The following is a 21197-nucleotide window of genomic DNA, read 5'->3' as shown; positions in this document are numbered from 1 at the left end:
GGTCCCGATGCCCCGGCTCGGGGCCGCGGTAGCTGCGAAGCCCCGGCGCCTCGAGGCGCCTCGAGGCGCGGCGCGCGGCTCTCGGACCCCCGCAGAGCTGCCGGAGCGGCCGCTGCCTGAGGGAGTCGGGGGCTGTGCGGTGTCCCCGCGCTGAGGCCGCAGCCGGAGAGTGATTTAGTGAGCGGGAAGCGCGGCCTGCTCCTCAGAGCAGCGCGGGGCGGTGATCCAGGTAGGGAAGGGCTCCCTTCAGATCAGGCACTGTGTCAGGGCCTTACCGTGCTCAGTCATAGACCGGCGCGTCGTTGCGCTGCAGTGCGAGAGTAGAAGATGTGGTTGTGCTTTGTACTGTGTGTCAGTGGCAGAGAGCCCCTTTCGCACCGAAACAAGGGAAAACAAGCGACTGCGGAGCAAGGACAGCAGGAGCTACCGGCTATCATGGCACTGCTGAGCTGGAGCAGAACGCGCCTCCTTTCCTTCCTTCCAGAAGGAGATCGTTTGGTCACACCAGTCTGTTGCTAGCAGTAAATGTGGAAGTATCTGGACAAGGCAGCTCTCAGTTTACATTTAAAGGTTTCCATGTCACTTATTTCTGATTTTTCCACTGATATGCAAGATAGATCGTAGAATTAATTGCCGTGGGAGCCCAGGATGCATGATCTTAGCAAGGTCTGTAAGGTTTGAGGATGTAAAGATAAAACCAGGTACAACTGAAATGTTCAGCAAAAACTCCTGCAGAGCAAGGCTCAGCAGGAGTGTTGAGTCTTGTGTTCTGGGACTCGGCAGGGGCCAAGCTGCACAGTCAGCTGGGACCTGGTACAGAGATAGGCTGCTCTGCAGTAAGACAGGAGGCTTCTGCACGCTCATCTGACTCGAGCTGCCCCAGGACAAGGTACTGAGGCTGGCAGCAAAGCTAGATGCAGCCTGGCAGGGCACGTCCTTGGCTGCAGCCCTGCCTTGGGCAGCCCCTGCAGTGTGTTGCTCTTACTCTGCTACCTTGGTTGCTTCTGTGTGCCCATTTCTGGGGTTACACAAGCAGTACTGGGGAATCAATTCAGGTAAAAGTAACTGATAGCTTTTTGTCACAGTTATTTTTAAACCATCTGAGTTCCCTGATCCCATTCATGGTGCAGCTGTTCTCGCAGTCATACCAGGAAAGCCAGTGTTGAGTGTTGCAAGAGCTGGCTGTGCCCTGGGAAGAAGAGAGCTGAGGGCAGCTCCCATAGGGCTGTGCCTTCATCAGCCATTACTCATCTCCACAATACCTGAGCATGGCAAGCAGAGCAGGCATTGCCAGGGTTGAGTTGCTTACTCCACCTTGTCCCCATCTACTGTGCTGCAGTGTGATGCTGCTCTCCTCCTGCACAGGCTTTATTCTGGTGATGTCTGTGTTTGGCTGCCTGAGGGATGAGTTGTGCAGGAATTAGGAGGGACTGAGTCTATTTGCAGTGCTGTTACCACTGTTTGGGGCTTATGAAAGAGGAATGGCTTGTACACAGGAGGAGCCAAGGCAATCTTTGAGGTCTGTAGCTCAGTATCACACATTGTTTCTGCCTGTCTGTGCTAGAAGGCATGTGGGGGGAGTGCAGGCTCTGCTGTTCTGTGAAGGGGTACATGGTTTGTGCTCATTGTGCTGTGACCCAGAAGGCTTGCCTACAGCAGGGTTATTTAAGCTGCTTTGTCTCAGCCAGGCCCCTTGCAAGCCTTCCAGCCCACGCTGGTTGCTCCAAGTCCTGGCAAGGCTGCTGATCCTGTCCGTCAGTTTTACATAAAAGAAGCAGGAAGAGTATGCTCCTGCTCTGAGAAATAGTCAGCTTCTTTTTGTTGCCACTTCCAGTACAGGAAAGACCTCCTGCTGCTGACTCTTCCCTGTGAGCATGTGCTGTCACTGCACAGTTCTTGCTATTTCCTGCATCTGTTTCTCTTGCATCTCATGTGCTTTGCTGTTGAATTTCTGAACAGCTAGCTGGCATCCTGTTCTTCGGCTTTCAGCTTTTGTGTCCATCCACATCATGTGTAAAATTTGCCTCTTTTCTCCTGATTGCTGTGACACCAGACCCTGAGCCATTTGTAGTCTCCTAATGAGAGATGGTGCTGTTACCAATGTCAGTTAGTGACAGTCTCCAGCATAATGCAATAGAGCAAAGGAAGGTAACCAGGCACATTCTTGGAGTGTGCCATACTACTGGGACAGTTTTTCAGCACAGAAGTCTTGTTGCTTGTGAGTGCAAGGTTACTGTGGAAGGAAAAGTGGCAGAGAGAAAACCCAAGGGCCCTGCCTGAGAAGCAGGGGATGTGTCAGATGAGAGCTGGAGAAGCTCAGGGGTGAAGTGCCACAGTGGGTGTAAAACCTGCCATGCACTTGCAGGTCTAAGCCAAGGAGAGTAGAAGGTGACCCTCTGGAGACCCATCTGGAAGCAGGGTGACAGTGGGGAGAAGGGACCTAGCTGTCTTCTACTGCCCTCCAGCTTGTGAACCAGAATAACTGTGAAGAAGAGGGAGGGCATGCCTCCTGCCGTCCTACTTGGACCCATCGGCCTCTCAAGCTTTTGCTGAATGAGGAAACTACCTGAAAAAGAAGTGGGAGAGACAGTGTCCCATGGGTCACAGTGTGAGTGGTGGGGTATCAGGAACCTAGTGACGTGTGGAGAGAGGAACAACGCTTAAAACAGGGTTGCCAAATATAGATATATATTTGGTTTGTTTTTAAACAGCCAGTTTACAGATACTGGGACCAGTCTGCCAGTGTGCCACACAGAATGTAAATAGTAGCTGTCTCTGTAGGAAAAAGTGCTGTACGAAGGCCGGCAGTCCCATCACATGCTGACTCCATACAGTGCTTGTAGGAGATTTAAGATAAGGAGCTATTATGCTACATGTAGAGTGAATATTTTGTTAAGGTTTACAACTTAGGCAGTTTTACTGCAAATCAAACAAATGTTGTGGTTTGGAGAGAAGCCAGCAAGGGTAGAAGAAGCATACAAATTAAGGAGCACAATAGATGAGTAACTCCAGAGGTACTGAGAAGCAGAGTAATGGCTTGATCTGGTTTGGGGGTGTGCTGCAGCCAGAAGGGGTCCTGCTGCACATGCTGTCCCTTGCGCTATTCTGACAAGTGGGTAACCATGGTCTGAGTCACAACCCTAGCCCTGCCCTAACACCAGCTGTCCTTGCTTCGCTGAGCTGATTGCTCTTCCTCCTGGAACTTCCAGGAAGGTTTGGAAGGGTGGAGAGCACTGTCTCTATCAGTTGTGTCAGCTGATGTTGCTGGGCTGCCTGGCAGAATGGCTGAGGCTTGATGGAGTGTGTAACTACAGCATGAGTCTTGACTGCTGCTCTAACCTAGTTGTTAAGTAACTGTATGTATGCGTGTACATGTTACGTTTTTATGCTTTGCTTTTGTAACCCTATTTCCAGTATTGTTGTTGAATATTTTCAAACACACCGTTTGAAAATAAATCTGTGAGTGGCATGACATGCTGGGGATCTGGGAGGCTCTGGGGATGCCCCAAAGCAAAGGAGAGCTGGCAGATGTCGTCAGGGGAAGGGGAGGGGGACTGGGAATGTTTCATACCTTGCTGTAGTGGTCATTTTGGAGATGTGCTATAACAGTTGTCCTTGCTTGGAGCAGGCTGCTTAGCAGGTGTCAGTCACAGTGTGTCCTGTGGCTTAAAGTCATGCTCACCACACCATGTGGGAACAAGGTGGGCAGACTGGGCAGTCAGCAGGCTCTGAGCTGTCTTGCTATGAACAAAGTCAGAGAGAGAGTAAAGCCCCAAGGCTGGTTAGACGTAGGGTAAGCCTTTCGCAGTGCTGGAGAAAGCCTGGAAGGCAGAACAGAAACACTGCTTTCTGCAGCAGCCCCCTATGCCCCCCACACTCCTCTGTGTGATGGATGAACTGCAGCTCTGCTGCTGCAGCAGCTTCCAGAGCTTGGAGTTGCTATAGCCCCCTGAGTGCAACCAGTTCAGCTGGGCTGGGACAGCAGGGTAAAGGCAGGAGAGTGGCTCAGGGGAGAGAGTGAGGAAGGCTGATTTAGATGCCCCTGCCTTGGCTGTCTGTTTTGGCAGCCAATGGGCTTGCTTCTTTACCCACTCACCCAAGGTTGCACTGTGCCATGTATGTTTGCATATTTATTAATCACTGGCTTAACTGTTCTCAGAGTGACCCACAGTTTTCTGCCATACAGGAACCATCCAGGAAGCAATTCACACCCTTAGGTTCCCCCAAAATACAGCAGCAGTTGGTACCAGCAAGGCTGATTTTCTGGCAGACATCATTCCTGTCCTAGCTAACAAGACATGTAAAAAAATGGAAGTGGTACCAACACAGTCTCCTAGCAGAGGTGCAGACCTTCTGCCTCACTGCAGTCATATAATCTCTGTCTGCCTAAAGCATGACAGATCTATAGCACTTGGCTCTGCTGTTCCATGGCTGCAGGCTCTTAGCAGACATGAGAGAGCACTTCTGGAAAACTACCTGAGCCCAGAGGCCAGGGAGGGTATGGGATGCAAGAGGGGAATGTATTACAAAAAATATTTGCTGGCTTACTGGGAAAATATGTTGGGTCTTCCATAGACCTGGAAAGGGGAGGAAGCTGCAAGAAGGCCCTCAGCTAGATCCTATAGCAAGGCAGGGTGCAGTTGTAACATCTGTCTCCCAGAAGGCAGTCATTAAATCTCTCAGCCATTAGTCATAAGACAGATGTAAGACACATGCTCAGCCTTTTGAGGTGGTTAATAAATAGAACAAGGTTTGCTGTATCCAGAGCTATTACTGAGTTGCAGGAAATGGGGAAACTAAAAATGAGTAGTGGAGAATGACAGAACAGTGGACTGGTGTGTGCCTTGTATCACGTAGCATTTCATCTTATAAATATGATCAGGTTCGGTGGGGAGCTTGGATCAGAAAGGATGAGAACCAGAGAGAGCCTGCAGCAGGTTGCATCTGAGTGACATTCCCTTGGTAGACATTCTCTTGAACATGAAGGAAAGAGGTACAGCTAGGATGATGGGGAATAGAATTTCCTTAGGGAAGCTAATTACAAGGCCTTGCACAGAGCAAAGACCAAAAAAATCTTTCAGGTGGATGAAGAGACGAACATACCCTCTGAACCCAAAAGGGATGGGAATCTATCACCTTCTCTGATGGGAAAACAAGGCAGCCTGCCAAGGAAGGGAGAGTATTTTCCAAGTCTGTTTCCCCTCAGATTACATAGGAGCAGGTGGTCTGTAGGGTTTGTAGCTGCTTCCTTATTGTTCTTCATAGGTCATGGTTTCATGAGCTTTTCCTACTTCAGCTTCCTGTGTTCTCTGTTGCAGGTGTCTGTTGAGCTCCAATACCAGCCCTGAGCCTTCAGTGCCTTGGCAGGCAGTCTGCATGCTGGGGACAGAGTTCCAGTACTGTTTGATGCTCTTTGGAACAGTGCCACTGGAGAAGCAGATCCATTACAACCTGTGGTGTGCAAAGTCTGGCTTTGGAGCTGGGGTATACAGTGCAGACAACGTGTCAGTGATTGGAGTAGTCTTCCTGCATGTGGCAGCAGGACTCCACAGATGCTAGACAGTGCTCCTTAGCTACATCTTCCTTGCTACCTTCCACAGCAGTGGTGGGTCTGAGCTGCTGTGCGGCTTTATCCTCAAGCAGTGCAACAGCAACACCCAGGTGTCAGCATCCCCATGATGTCAGACGCCACTGCCCTAACAAAGGCACTGCTGCCATGGGTGGCAGTTGATGTCATCTCAATGGAGCCCGTGTTCCTGCATCCAGCCACTCATGTTGGAGTTCACATACTTCTGTGATCCTCACTACTTCTCACCTTTGGCCACATCATGCTTCAGGCTCTGGAACCTTTCAGGTGAGCAGCAAATTTATCTACTAGGAACTGTGTCTATCTGCTTGGTGCTCTGTGGGAGGGTTCCCCAAGTTGTGCTCAAGCAGAGGGAGGTCAGATCTAGGGAGCAGTGCTGCCCAGCTGTTCAGCAGGAGCACAGCAGACATAACATTTCAAGGCCAACTTGGCTTTGCCTGTTTTTGACGCATGCGACAATTGCTTGCATCCTTGAGCTGCTTGCCTGCGTTCAACATCTGCGGCAGCTGAAACTCAAGAGACCAAGCAGCCAAAGGAGTTGGTTTCACAGACCCTAAAGTTACAAGAAATCCAGTTCCTTGAACAAAAAAGGTACTGCCTTTGAGAACTGTAGTTTATGTTGGTCTTGAGTTGTCAGGACTAGCTTAACTGTCAGCCCACAATCCTGGAACAGGCCTCATGGTACTTAATAGAATCAGTGCTTTCTCTGGTTTTGAGATTCTTTACTGAAGAACTTTAATGTTAGAATTAGATAAGCCAAAAAATCAAGTGACTCATGTGCAGGGGGAAAAAGGAGAGGTGGAGAGGGGGCAGATGGTGGTACTAAAGTGAGGGAAGCACCTCTTTTTTCACACCAGAGCAACATACCAATTTTGGAGTTTCTCAACTGCTTCACTGCTTCCTTGAAGGTAGCCCAGACAGCACAAGCACTAACTTGTTAGAGGACAGAGCCAGCAGGGCTGTCCTATCAGATGTGACCTTTTCCAGCAAACATGTAATCTCAGTTCCCTGCAAATCACCTCACTCACCAGAGTTTTCTAAACTGAATCCCTTTAGTACAAGGACTAGTTGTCTGCAGCACTTACAAGACAGGTAGGAGGCATGCCTGAAGGGGAAGAGAGTGACCCAAGGCAGGCAGCACTAAGGAAAATATAATGTGAGCAAGGAAAAATGAGAAAGCTGTTGTTTTACTCGGATGCTCTTTTGAAAACAAACAATAATCAGTGCACATAAGCACCCCTGTGAACTGTGATTTGGGTGGGGAGTAGGTAGCAGAGGTTCAGCTCAGTGGGTGGCCACAATGCGTAGAAAGGTTGCAGGGCCACCAAGTGAGACAAACATACAAAAGATAGTGGATGTGGCACTGCTTAGAAACACTGTGGCACCTGAGGGGAATCCCTGAGGAGAATTTGAGAGAAAGGGCCAGTATGCTCACAGCTGGGGACGGGGATTGTTTTGGTGTCAGCCTCCTGCTGAAAGCAGGAACAATAGACTCAGGAAGGAAAGAGTTTGTGAAGTCAAAGAGGAAGAATACGGGTCCTGGAAGAAGATTTCCAGCTGATATGCTAGAAGGGAAGTACAGAGAGGAAGGGATCATAGGATCTATAAATAGCTGGACCCAGTGAAAGCACTGGGTCTTTAAGAGGAGAGATTACAGGCCTCTGCTCTTAGCAGGGGAAAGGTGCTGACCACTAGAATGCTTCAGGAGAAAGGAAGTCCCAAGCTGCATCTGTAATTACTTTAAGCTGGGAGACTGACAACAAACCATGAACCTCTGCAAGTGGGATTATCAGACAGGCAGGATGACCCTGAGAATAAAATGGATGTGTTAAAAGCAACTAAGAAAGTGACTGGGCCTGAAACTTGTTACTTGTTCACTGCAGTCCTGTTGTTTAGTCAGGATGTCCCAACAAAGGAACTGTCAATCTTTTCCAGCTACCTCATTGTCTTCACCCCCTACTTTTCCTTCTTCATCTTGTCTAGAATCATTCTCTCACATTCATCCCATTTGCTCTTCTTTGGTGAGTTAACAGTTTCACTCCCTTGCAGCCCCCGAGCTTTCCTGCTCCTTGTCTGAAACTGGATGGCAGTACAGCACTTGATCACAGGTTAGTTTTTTCCTCCTTTCTTTTATTTTGGAGCAAGAGCCCTCTGAAGACACTTTGCCTTGTATCATCCACTCTTCCTGTTCTTGCACAATGGCTCCTGACAGCACCAGGTAGGTACTTTCCAGCCATTTTTTCCATAGGTGAAGCTGGAGTTGTGGTGGCACTGGCATTGTCTCAGTTTCAGCCCCACGAGCAACACGAAGCATTCTTACCAGTCTCTGTGCAGTTACCCTAGGAGCAATTACTTCTTCAAGAAGCAGTGTTTAGGCCCATTTTAACTCCAGCACTGCTTTCCTCACAAGCAGAGGGAAATTCTGCAGCAAGCAGATCTGAAAATGCAACTGAACAACCCAAAAGTGTGCAGTTTGCTTGCACTTCAGTCAGGTAGAACGTGCCTGAAATAGAGCTGAGCAACCAACAACTGAAGCCTTAGGCTAGACCTGTAAACAGAGCAGGAGCAAAGGGAATTCAGAATGACTTTTAACAGCTCTGGGATTGCTGTGCAGAACTGACACCTACTTGTACCTTCCTTGGTGTGGCAAACCAGCTACAAGGACGTGAAATGGGGAAATGGGATGGAAAGTAAACTGACGTACAAATGGCCCCAGGCTCCACACACGGCTGGGGGACTGCCACCAAAGGTTAGAGGCTAACCACAGCTCAGCTGCCATCACACAGCACAGCTGGCCCATGCACACTACAGGCCCTGAGGCAGATTCTGCCTACAGGACAGAAATGTTATTAGTGGGTTGGGCAAGCTCAGCTTCTGCTTTGGGGAAATGGGTGTGATCTGCCATAGAAAATCTTTAACAACTTCTTTCTAGAAAACTCCTTATCAACAGAAAATCCAAGCTTTGTACCATACTTGAAAAGTTCTTGGCGAGGAAGATGTCAGAACTAAATCAATTATCTGCCAAGCACAGCTGTGCAAGCTTTTCGCAAGCTTTTCACAAGGAAGGGCTTTATTTAAAAAAAAAATGGTGGCTAATGTCACTGTGTCACTATTAGGCAAAGAGACATCTGTATGCTTTCACAGATAGTATGGGGAAGAATAGGCTTTGCCAGCATTGTGGAATTCAGACACAATTAGTTCACATGTGCATCTCTCTGTTCATGCAAAACCACTCAAAAGCATGGATAACAAGTTTCAACTAGAGACTTTACACTTAAAAACCCCCTGCATTTGCTCCTGTGGAAAACTAAGTTTCCAGGCAGATCTATTACCTTAATACAAGACTACTAAGGGTTTTTGTTGTTGTTGTTGGTTTGTTTTCTTCCCTTGGGGAAGTTCTTTACACAGGCTTTTTCTAATCCATTTGGGTTTGGGTACCCAAACTAAGGACTAAGAGCTATACCAAAATTTATGAGCTACAGTAAAGCAGAGCAGTTTTTTATTCCTGTTTTCTCCTGTCCCTTAATTCAGCTCTTGGCAGCAGTTTGATGTGCAAACATTCTTTAGGAGACACATTCATATAATCTATGGTGTGTCATTATTTCTGGCAGCCTTCAAGCAGGCCATTATGATCAAGTGGTTGGGTTTTCCTAGGACAAACAAATCTGTTCAGACTTTGTCCTGTGGAATTTCAGGTTGTTTATATTTAACCAGGGGTCCTGCCTGCTGGCCATTTCTGTCCTCACCTACTGCCATCCCTAATTATAACCCAATCAGACTTAGAAGAATTGAAATTATGCTTCCACCTTTTCCTCTGTAACTCCCTTCTACATTTTTATTTTGACATTACTGAAAGGCAAGTATTAGTGTTTGGAAACATCGGGGCTAACAACATCAATTTCTCTTTTTCTCATAGCACAATTCAGGTCATTTCATCCTTGACTGTTTTTGTTTCTTATCTCGCAGGCCTGGCACGCATGCTGTCTTTGCATTCGCATGCATTAGACGAAAACAGCAAGTTACTCAGTTGGGGGTCAAGCAGCAGAACACATACAGTTACCATACAACACAGCTGCTACTTTACATGGTACATGGTACTAAAAGAAGAGATCAGATCTTTAAATGCAAATGCTTATGCACTGACATATTTGACTAGATTGTATAAGCTTAGTGATTTCTCCTAAAATTGGGCCTAGAGCAGTAGGTAAAGTCATAGCTGTATCCAAGCTTGTTTAATGGCTGTTGCTTGTTCTCTAACTACTTTTCTCTTTTCCTGAGAAGTGGTACTACCAATTCAGAGCCAACTGCCTATTTAGCCACATCCTTTTGGTTTCCATCCTTCTTTCCATACAGTGGTGAAATGGTGAAGGTGCAGTGCCAGAGATGCCTTGAACAAGATCTGTCCCAACAGCCACTGCATTTCTGCAGTCTCACAAGAGACTTAGACGGCATCCATCTCAGATCTTTATCCACAGCACACTATTTCAATGCATCCAGTATGCTGTGAAAGACTAATTTCCACTCCCTAGCAGGCACCAAGATCTTTGTAATGCTTTATAATTTCACCAACAGCATTTAAATCTGTTCATCCCCAACTTTTTTTTTAGTCCATGCTTGCTAAATACCAGTTTTGGTTTGCTAGCTGCTAAAGTTCTGTAGTCATTTAATCCCAAATGTTCACTTACAACTTCAGACTGATTCATTTCTTTTCCAAACAGCCCTACAGCTGTTAGCCCCTGTATGATTGGCAGAAGCTTGACTGAGGTTTTTTTGAGTCTAATTGAAAAATGACCTTCATGTGTGCCAACTCAGAATAAGCAGTACACTGCACAAGGCTACTGCAAGTTCACACTGTATCTGGTAGCATTTACTGCTGAGGCACAGTCTGAAGCCAGTTTTTACTATTCAGTTTTGTACCATGGATGTTTGCTTTTCCTTTTGCCTTTTCTTGTGGCCTTGGGATTACTGGGTATGAGACGTGCCCATCAGTCATGGGCATGTTCCTCATGTTTAGGCAAATCCTTATGTTTGAATAAGCAAATCTCTAAGATCAGGACTGCACTGGTTCAGCAGCCTCAAGATGCTTTCAGGAGCAGAAAGCAGGACAAAGGGAAAGGTTTGATAGGTGTTCCCTTGCTGAATGGTACTTAACTGGACATAAGCATACCTGATGCAGGCCAGAAAAAAAGCAATCCGATCTGCTGTCAGACACTTCCATTCACACCTTTGTCAGCATGAACAGCCAGATCATACAAGACAGAAGCCTTTCTCCTGTCCCATAGCTGTACTCTATCATTCATTCCTGGTGTTATCCCAATAAATTGGAGGGTAGTAGGAGAGGAAATCCAGGCTTAGAATCACCAAGGTTTGAAAAGACTAAGGTCCACCCGACACCAATATTTTCCATTCAACCATGCACCTCACTACAACATCTAAACATTTCTTGAAGGTTTCCAGTGATTATGACTCCACCACCTCCCTGAACAGCTCAGTCCAGCACCTAACCACTCTTTCAAACTTCCTCCTGTTGTTCAACCTGAATCTCCCCTTGAAAGGCTTTTGAAGCTTTGTCACTTACGCCAGCTGCCTTACCCACAGGAGTCAACAAGCCTGCAGGTGAAGGACACTGAAGACTTCTGAAAGATCTGAGAATAAACAGAATTTTGTCAGCTCAACTGAGCAAGAAAGAGGAAGGAATAGAAGTTCTCTATAGCCCTACTTGTGCAGAGTTCCTTGAACAGGAAGCTTGGGGGCAGGGCAGTCCCCACCACCCTATGGATTCACACACATGGAAGCTAAGAAGCTCTTTTGTCTGTTTTGAAGAGTTGCACATGTCATGCATCTCCCTTCACTGAGTGCAAGTCAGGAGGATCTGTTCCCTTCTGTACTTCTATATTCCTGTAATGCTCACAGTCAGAGTAGTCTTAGTCATCCTTGTTTATTTATTAGAAAATCCCTACAGGTCTAGGCATTTAAAATGAAGCATTAGTTACATGGAATACAGGCCCTCAGAGTCCAGAAGTTGCTGGATATATTGCAGAGGTGGACTGGAGCCAGCAGTGACCCAGTGACCTCTGCAGTAGGTGCTGGTATGGATGTGAGACACTGGCAGGACAGTTGTAATCATGAGCCAACCTTCTCAACATAGTTAGCAGGATAGAGTCCAATGTGGCCAGTGAGAAGTCGGCCCTTGCACCATCCCTGCTCATCTTCCTCACTAATCTTCATTAGTTCTTCTCCTACAAGCAAAGACAGTTATTAGGAAGCAGCTTTGGAAAAGGTAGCGTGGCATTTGCTTTTTTGTGAACTCTGAGGGAAAAACCCATTGGTCTGAAGTATCACACCTTCTTCCCCTTTATCACACTCAGCATCGGTTTAATTTTGTCCACAGTTATTGACCTCTTCATTAGCTGTTGTCAGTATCATCCCTTGGGCCAAGGGGATTCCTCTATGGAAGTGTTTTTTTTTTGTTCTCAGTAGTTCTACTCAGTTTCCTTTCACCAGAGGTACTTAGAAGCCAAAGGGAGCAGAAGGCTCAGGTTTTATTTTTCACCAGCTCCTCTGTAGCAAGTGGGAAAGAAATTTAAGAAGCTGCTAAGCTCTGGCCGGTAGGGGCCAAAATGGCTATTCTGTGATAGGCCATTTAGCTTGACCAGAAAGGCATGCAATCAACTTCTTTCTCAGACTATGACCAGGGAAGACTTTTAAACTCTCCATATCTACTTAAGGGAAGGGCAGAAAGGACCCCTTCTCCATCAGCAGGGGAGCCATACATCTGCCAGAAAGCCTTCTGCATCATTAAGAACATATCACACTGGTAGAGCCTGGGAAAGAAAGTCATCTGCTATTAAACTTAAGCCCTACTGGTCCACACTTGCCAGAGCAGATTCAGAAGATGGATAACATAACAAGGCATGCTTTTTTAACCATTAGATCTGTTGGGTGGAAAGAAAGAGCAAAGAGTCAAGTTCCACAGCACACATACAGTAAGATATTTAATAACAAAAACAATTTGTTTAGTAGCTAGTTTACTAGCAGCACAGATACTGCAGCCTCGGACACAAACCTCTGCTATTGAAAGAATTCAGCACCTTTTTAGAAAGGGGCTATTTTGGAGTTGTATAGCAGAGATGCCACACAAGATAAGCAAGGTTAGAAACACTCAAGATCCAGATGTTCTCTTGGGTTTGGAGATAGAACATTCAAACAAAATTTTAAGTAAAAGGAAGAAAAATGGAAGGAGTCTGCTCACTTCAGCATTCCTCTCCTCTCAATCCTCTGCTGGGAGCTAGGCTCGCCAAGCAAGATAACCATTTTGATCAACACTTTGCACAATTTTTTTTGCCAGCTGAACTGTCTTCAGTAGTGTGTCACTTTAGTTAATTCAAAAGGACCTTGCATTAAAGAAAAGGCAAGAGGGATCTATTTTGCCACTTGGATCTGCTGCTTTCCATATACTGTAAGCAAGACCCAAGCAAACTTCTGATAGGGCCTCACTGTTTCTTAATTTAAGAGATTGAACTGCCCAGTGTATCATCTGCCTCATTAGTTGGCAATGGGTCAGTTCACAAGTACAGTAATTGTCAGCTCAAGGTAACATCCAGTTCTTAAGGAGTGTTCCAATCATTCCCTCAGCCCAAGTGAGGACAGCAAAAGGTTAGTAAGAGATTAGTGCTTCTGTACCTGCTTTAAAGCTCAGCTCATCTGCCTCCTGTCCTGTGTAATCATACAGTGCTCGTACCCGTACACCTGGTACCTTTATGTCCTCCTCATGCCCGTTGGCATCCAGGTACTTCTTTGGAGTGTCCTCATCTGACCACTCCGAAATATCTTCCTTCCCTCCACTGCAGATGTGGAAGCAGAGAGGAAATATGATGGTAGTTAGACTTCTCTCACACACTTACTCCTTAATCCACATACCATTCCAACCTCTCATAGACTACTATGCTATAGAACCAAGTGCAAAAGACCCAGTAGCCAAGAGAGGATGAACGGAGAAGAAGTGAGATACCAGAAGACACTAGATTTGGTTGAAAGCATAGCAGCGATAGGACCCTGATAGCTAGGAGGCAGACTCATTCTCACAGTGTTTCCATATATGCATTTTTCATGTCTTCATCCTACTCTAGCAGACCCTCTCATTCAGGGAAGGTCAGTTCTAATGGAGAGCTCAGCTGTATCTGGAGGTATTCCAGCCAAGAACAGGACACAGAAGGAAAAGCCAGATCTCCAGCATTGAACAGATGTGGCTGGAATGTTATTTTCCAAGTCAGAAGCAAGAGCAAAGGGGAAGAGCAGAAGAGGACAGGCACCTGGAACCCAGAAACCCTGAAGAGGCTATATTCCATACTAACTTCACAAATGTGGGTGCCCTCAGGCTGTCATAGAAGAGGCTGTTCTGCTCCTCTTGATAGAAAGACCTGTAGGTGGGCAAATAGGGCCCCTGAATCCATTAGACTGAAATGGCCTTGAAACACCTTTATATTCCCATTCTTTTCTGCCCAGTTCACTTATGCCAGAGTTCCCCTTTGAAGGCCAGGATGCTAGCAACACAGTAGGACAGTGCTCTGTTCAGCCTCTCCCTATTCTGATTGCTTCCTGGCAAGAGAGGGCAGCTATAACCAGACTTGTCAGGCAGTATTCAGCATCATATTAGGCAAAACAAACTAACAGACCAAAACCACAAATACGCCTGCAGTTAAGAAACAGTACAGCTAACTCACAAAGCTGTCAGTTTCTAACTTTCCTTACCCTACCTAGGACAAGCAAGAATAAGGCCAGTTCTCATCACTAAAGGACCTTAAGGCAGGCACCTAATGAGAGTGAGACAGTATGCACTGCATACACTATAGACCAAGAAGAGCTCCATGAAAACCTCCTTTTCTACCCTGTCTTGTATTTCTTGTCCTCTGGGGCCTTGCCCAAGGCAAGAAGATGAGAGGTCACTCCTACTCAACAGTGATCCTTGGCAGGACTGTATTTTTCCTAACCTGAGGCATCCCAGAGTTCAGCTCTTACCCTTGCCTTGTCTGCAGAGGAGTCTGTGAAACAACACCATCTCGTGTAGGCAAAATGCTGGTCAGCGTGACATCATCAGCCACCTTACCACTCTTTTCCTTCTTGGTGATTGGCCGCTGTGTTTCAAGGGACCATTCCTGTTCAAAGAAAGAGCAACAATATTATCAAGCCATTAAGATGAAAAAGCTCTAGGCATGTTTTCTGACCAATACAGAAAGGAAACAAGTAAAGAACATTAAGTTATGCTTCGTCTGTGGCTGATCAGTTAACTGGCCTTGCAGCCATATCAGGCCCACTCCTATTGAATCCCAAGGTGCAACAAGAGGGCTTGTAGGACAGGTTACTGTCCTACAGGTTACTTGGAGCTTATTCCAAGGTCCTGAGCACCATCTCCTCTTCCTTGCTCTTGCAGCCAGATAAGCTGGAGTAGTTGCAGTTTAGCAGGGTAGTAAAAATTCCCTTACGCAGAAAGATTGCAAAAAGCCAGTTTCTGAAGAGCCTAATATCCTGAGCCTCTGATCAAGAAGTCTCACTTAAAGATCAGAGACACTAACACAGGTTAGCCAAAAAGGACCGAATGCCAACTCTCAGACTTGGAAGGGGAAAGGAAAGAGACCTCCCTGATGCAGGTCTCTACAATACAGAACTAGCAATCCACCAGTTTCAGAAAAACAGATGGTAATAAATAGTAATAATGCACTTGTGAATGCTGTGTCACCTCAAATTGAGGCCAATTCATGGCCATGCCTGGTCCATGAGTGTTACGCCACCACTTCAGGTCCTCCTGGTTGTCTGCAGCCATGATGACTTGATAGAGATCTCGATACAATGCTTGAAAGCTATGGCCAAGAACAGACAAAAGCATCAGTCCCTCAGTTGTTCCCCAAAACCCAGTTAGGAAAGAGGACCTTAACTTCATGAATAGCTACACAGCTTATTAAATCCTACGAAGTTAAGGTTGCTAGAGTAATAGCTGTTCCTCTCTAGGGAAAAAGAGCAAGCTTTACAGAAGAGAGTAGCAAGCAGGACAAGTTGATTGGTGTGGCAGCAGCTAACATTTGATGAGCTATGCTGAGAACTGGCAAATGGGCATTTAAAGAGCATGGCACATTTTACACTAAAAGATCTCTCTTCTCTAGGCAGAATGGACATTCTTGCTTGCTGAAGTACTAGAAAGTAACAGTCTCACTCTTCCAATTTTGATTACAGGTAGCAACATGGAGGCTTCTCATATGAAGGCTGCTCCAAAAGCAATGCCTCCTGTTTTACTGTGCTAACCTACAACATCAGATGTAGGTATTGGTGGCACAGTAGCAGAGGTTGAATCTTCCTGCCAATATTCCATTATATTTTGTTGCTGTGAGACGGATGATAGCAGAGGGCAAGTCTAACAAAATAGCATCTGACCTGGAAGTGCACATGAAGGAAAACTGTGTCACTGAACACTATGTGGAAAAAAGTGGCACCCACTGACATTCATCAACAGTTGCTGACCATTTATGGAGACCAAACAGTGGATATGAGCACCACAGTGAGGTGGTAGGCAGCACATCTCAGCAGTGGCAACAGCAAGTCACCTCTAGTGGCACATTTTTATTTTTATTATTATTATATTTTTTTTTAAACAAGCATGGATCGTTCATGGCTGGCAAAAAAAATGCAGAGCTAACGATGATGACTATGCTGAAAAACAATATTTTGTAGCTGAGAATGTGCTCTGTCAAACAGTTTTATTGCATCAGATATAGTTTCTATGGAAATAAATAGAAGGTATTACTTTTGGAGCAACACACACCGCATAAAAACACATACAGGACAGTATGAGAAGGGTTCAGAGACATTAAGAATCCTTCCTGGGGAATGTGTACTGGTCAGTCTGAAGAGATCAGATGCCAGTTCTCTGATGAGACTGACAGAATCAGCAAGACCTGCTTGATGCAATTTCCTTCCTCAGACACTAGAATCAACACCCCTTGCCAGGGGTGCACAGTTTAGCAGACCTCCCTCCTGTGCAAGGGCTGGTACCTTTCACTGGTGGAGAGGTTGAGATGCTGGTGCAGATTCAGGAACATCTCCTTGAAGAAGCACAATCGCTTGCGCTCTGCTTCCTGACAGCCCTCAAATACTTGCTCCATATCCTCCATGTAGCGGGGATTGTAGCGATTCAGCTCTTCTAGCATCTTCTCATATTGATCCTTGCACTGTATCAACCCAGGAGGAAAGAGAGCTGTGGTTTAAAACGCTGCCTGGAAGTCAAGCCTGTGACCCACCACCTCCCAAGCACCCTTACAAGTTCCTCCTTCCTTACAGTCCTCTTCCACAGGGGGATCTCCCACACTTTCACTCTTATGGGCAGGCAAACGACTCACTTTGGGTAGCCAAATCTTCAACTCTGCACTGAGTGGATGCTGCACCAAGTCCTCTATTTTTTTCCCTCTCAATGTATTTATTAGTGAGATCTTACCCAACAGCAAAGATATCAACCTCTTGCTCAGTCTTAGGTGCTGATATCTCAAGTCTAACTCACTGAATATCTTAAAACAATGAGGTCCCACCACCTGCAAGCCTTCATCAGGAACAGCATCACTAAGTGACAATACAAGCAGTGCTTTCTCCTTGAGAGCATTATCCTTGAGACCCATGTCTATTAAACACACTCACCTTCTCAGCCTCCTGAGTACACTTCTCAACACGCTCCTGCAACTTGCGCAGCTGCTCCTGTGATACAGAGGAGTCTGCCTTGGCATGATTCTCCCTTGTGTGGGCTGTTTTCTCCTCCTTCCGGGCTGCATGGTAGTTTTTCTTAGAATTCTCCACCTGAGTGGATGAGTGATGCAGAGAAAGTCATTATTATGACCACACAGATCCTCCATTTGTCAGAGAGAACACAGTAATATTTCATGTCAGTCAGTGGCAATTGCTTCAGGACAACCCAACTGAAATGCCAATTTGGTGTTTAGCCAACCATGCTCTAAAGGAAACAGGTACCTCCAAAAGATTTATTTTAGTCCTAACTTACCATGGAAGAACACCAAACCTGTTACCAAAGCTTTTACCACAAAGGAAGGAAGCTACAAGACCAAGACACCAACTAGGTATTATCCTTCCCCTGGCATTCTCTGTAAGCACCACCTGGACCACCCTCATCCCTTCTTCCCCATTCACACTTTGCTCACATCTTTCATCTTCTTCACCCAGGGCTTCTGAGCCTTGCGGAACCCATCCTCTGCCTCCTTTGTCTCCTTAAAGCCCCCAATTATTTGCTTGTGGTAGGCTTCCTTCTGCCAGGCCTTGATCTTATCTGAATCTTCACCAGCCAGGTGGTTCCTGACAACTAAGTGAATTTCACTTAGTTTGTCTGCAGCTGTCAAAAATGCATGCCAGGCCTTCTCCAGAGTGCCGTACTGTGGGCCTGCAAGAACAAGCACCAGAGACATGCCTATACCTCCTGCCCATAGACAAAAAGAAAAAAAAGACAACACAAGAAACATTCCTTTTCTCCTACATGCATCTCTTCGGGGTTACTTCCATAACTCTACATCACAAGTCAGCATAGACTTGGTCTCCATACAGTCCCCAAAAGCAGCATCTAGACTGGCTGTCACAGCTGCCTGATAGAGGCACTTCTTTTGAGCAGCCTTCACCACCTCAGGCAGTACATACCAAGGGAGAGCTTCTGTATGAAGCTTTCTTCACGTAAATGGCCTGAGCTTCAGTTTGTGCCACTGAAGCACAGTATTGTTATTCTCTCACCAGAGGAGAAAGATGGGTGACAGCAGAGCTATTCTTAAAATGGGAGACCTCCAGCTTAATTTAGGGCTTCGACTGGCTAATGGCTTATCAGATTAAGTAACCAAAGTATCTAACAGCATTGAGAAAGAAGGCTTCTTAAAGTGAATTAAAGGACAGGGTAGAAAACAAACAAACAAACAAAAATGATAGTCAAAGAATTTACCTCCCTTCCTGTAGGTGGGAAGCCTGTCCCACAGCCTCAACTCAGCAAGACAGACCACTCCAGGAACAGAGTGCAATTACTGCATCCTGTTCCCAGGACAACCTGCCAGATTTACCTTTCTCCACATTGGTCCTCCACTTTCGGGACCATTCTGTTAGCTGCTGGGCATAGTTCTTCTCTATTTTGGCTCGCTCCTGGAAGCAGGAGATTAAGTCATTGCAGAGCCGGTAGCCATCATCCACCCGCTTCACTGTCCGCCTGTAGTTTCCAGCCTGAAATTTCACAAAACATTTATACTGTACTGATGTTCAAACTCCTTCAGAACAGACAGCAGCAGGCCAAGCGTCACAGTGAAAGGGAGCACCAGCCCTCTTGAAAGCAGCAGCTTGTCTCAGACCTGCCTCTGGCACTCTGATCTCAGATAGGCAGAGTCGTGGAAGGAGTAAGCAGAGATGCTCTGCTTACCTCTCACTGCTCAGATCCGTATCACCTGTACAAGAACCTCCCTACAGTTCCTCCCTTCCACTCCCTAAGAGCAACATGTCACTCACAAACATGAAACTCAAACCCTTAATTCCACAGATGGAAGGTAAGATGACGTTCCTACCTCCCTCGCACCCCAATTATCTTTCCTTACCTCCCAGAAACTACCCTCAGGAGCCTCCCCACCGGCATCATCTTCTGATGACATCACACCCGTTTTCTTGCAGCAGAGAATTTTTGCAGATTTTAGTTAAGCTGAGGAAAGAAGGAAAAAAAATTTAATATGGCACTGTCTGAACCTTTGCAGAGACCACAGTTCTCCATAACTTCGCTAGAGAAATCTCAGTGTCTTGCAGACAAGCACTGCCATCACTGCACCTCCAGCGGCAGATGGCTGTATGTAGCAGAAATGCCCAAGATTGAACCTGCCTGTTGTTTCCCTCCCTGCAGATGAAGGGCCTCCTTGGCAGCCCAGGAGCACATTTGGAAAGAATGTTGCAGAAGACCATCTTGCCAAACCTCAGCTGTATGAATCCCAGAAATGCTGATGAATCCAACATTTCTCAGCAGCAGTCACCTCTGCAGAGATTCTTTTCTTCACCAAGGCTCATAGAACAGTAGCAAAAGCTACAGAAATGGAGGTAGCTAGAACCATTAGAAAGTCCTCTGTCAGATGACTCCAGCTTCCCAGTGTGAGATTCAGGATTACAGCTGACTGGAAATAGTGATGCTGGGCAGTCAGCAGGCAGGCATGTCTTGAATGGGGAGGAGCCCTACAAATTGCCCATTGGCTGAGTTGGGCTCAAGTAAAACTACAGAAATATGCTGAAGCAAATCCAGGTAGGGAAAGGCAATGCAGCATGCATGCCAGTTACTCAGCCATGCCGCTTCCCTAGAAATATCTCTGTAAAGCTGGCACAGCCCACCACTGCACTAGGGTCAAAATCCAGGCAAGGAGTTGAACAGTGTTTCTCATTCTGTTGTCTCTTCTGCCCATTTCCCCTGTGCAAGCCTGTGCTGCCATTCTGCTCCTGTCAGGGTGCAACATCAAATACCTTGAGAAAGCTTCTGGGATGATCTTAGGCAAGAGCAAAGAGTAATGCAAAGAGACTCAAGCGTTGACATATAAACCCGCTCCATTCTAGGCAAGCTTGGGTTAATCTACCATAGATGTCCTTTGCTGCCACTTCTCCTCTTGCACATTCCTAGTTATAAAAAGCTTTCTTCACACCCCAGAGAGGTATCTGGTCATTCTGCCAGCCCACAGAGTACACAGCAGAGATGAAGAAAATCACATCGAGAGTCCGCATCCCCCACATCTTTAAAGTCCTTTCCACTGTGCCTACTATAGCACAAGCCACATCATGAAGTGTCCCAACAAAGACTGCAGGAATTTCTTCCATTTCTTCTGGCAATAGCCACGCTCTATTTGCAGTCTCATCTTACTGACAGTAGAAAGTATATTAATGCTGCTCCAGAAGGCTGAAGTGATGAATGTCAGTCACAGAAGCAAGTTGTTAAATAGGATGTGGTGCTCAAATGCATGAACTTCAAAGCCTGCAGAACAACTTCACCTGTTCCCATCCTCCCTCTCCCCCACCATTCCTCAGAGGTCTGCAAAGCCATATTACTGGTTTCCAGGGCATGCAACTCCACATTAGTCCCCAGTAGCTACATACCTGAAAATGAGATGACGGGAGCAGCAGGAAGCCGGCAACTACGTCCTGAGCTCAAATTCTGTAAAACGGATTGGAGAGGAGACAGATGGGCACAGTTAGATAGCATTGCTTCGCTGCCTGCTCTGACACATCCCAATCCCAGCATAGACATAAGGTTGTCCCCCTTCTGCCAGCTACTAGGAGGGGCACCCTCTGATATAGCAGCTGCGGCCACTGTGCCTCCTAAGATGCCACGTTCCAACACGTAGGAGAGATGCCAGATCGCTGTGTCACAAGATCTAGCCCCAGAGGAAGTTAAAATAGAAACACTGGGGCGGGATGACAGCACTGTGCGGGAAAGGTAGCATCACAACAGCTGAGCAAAGGGAACTGCCCAAGGAAAGAAGGGCCTAAAATAAGCACACTCCCTGGGCACGGTATGTGGGGCCTGACCCCTCACCCCCTAACTGTACACTGTCTGGTTTGGGAAACTCAC

General features: G+C 46.5%; 1 protein-coding gene and 1 long non-coding RNA gene across 3 annotated transcripts in view; one reads left to right on the top strand and one right to left on the bottom strand.

Annotated features, from left to right (window-relative positions):
• Window positions 1-8: 8 nt before the first annotated feature.
• The window catches only part of LOC128086334 (uncharacterized), a 25861-nt gene continuing 4672 nt past the window's right edge, over window positions 9-21197 (top strand). The window contains exons 1-2 of the long non-coding RNA XR_008209330.1: window positions 9-229; window positions 5319-5854. This is a non-coding gene — a long non-coding RNA (uncharacterized LOC128086334). The remainder of the gene's footprint in view (window positions 230-5318; window positions 5855-21197) is intronic.
• The window catches only part of PACSIN3 (protein kinase C and casein kinase substrate in neurons 3), a 20232-nt gene continuing 10541 nt past the window's right edge, over window positions 11507-21197 (bottom strand). The window contains exons 2-12 of one of the 2 annotated variants that reach the window (XM_052694873.1): window positions 20723-20780; window positions 19198-19298; window positions 18676-18832; window positions 17782-18017; window positions 17267-17422; window positions 16631-16806; window positions 15324-15444; window positions 14606-14742; window positions 13942-14007; window positions 13271-13431; window positions 11507-11826 (exon numbers count right to left, since the gene is read on the bottom strand). In XM_052694873.1, the coding sequence (XP_052550833.1) occupies window positions 11711-11826; window positions 13271-13431; window positions 13942-14007; window positions 14606-14742; window positions 15324-15444; window positions 16631-16806; window positions 17267-17422; window positions 17782-18017; window positions 18676-18832; window positions 19198-19251 (1380 nt within the window). In that variant the 5' untranslated portion in view covers window positions 19252-19298; window positions 20723-20780 and the 3' untranslated portion in view covers window positions 11507-11710. The remainder of the gene's footprint in view (window positions 11827-13270; window positions 13432-13941; window positions 14008-14605; window positions 14743-15323; window positions 15445-16630; window positions 16807-17266; window positions 17423-17781; window positions 18018-18675; window positions 18833-19197; window positions 19299-20722; window positions 20781-21197) is intronic. The other variant, XM_052694874.1, reaches the window with a different exon arrangement.

This window comes from Tympanuchus pallidicinctus, unplaced genomic scaffold, assembly GCF_026119805.1.
Source record: "Tympanuchus pallidicinctus isolate F22 unplaced genomic scaffold, pur_lepc_1.0 scaffold3, whole genome shotgun sequence".
Classification (NCBI taxonomy): domain Eukaryota; kingdom Metazoa; phylum Chordata; class Aves; order Galliformes; family Phasianidae; genus Tympanuchus; species Tympanuchus pallidicinctus.
Note: the sequence above shows the minus strand (reverse complement) of the source record. Positions and strands in the feature narration are given on the sequence as shown.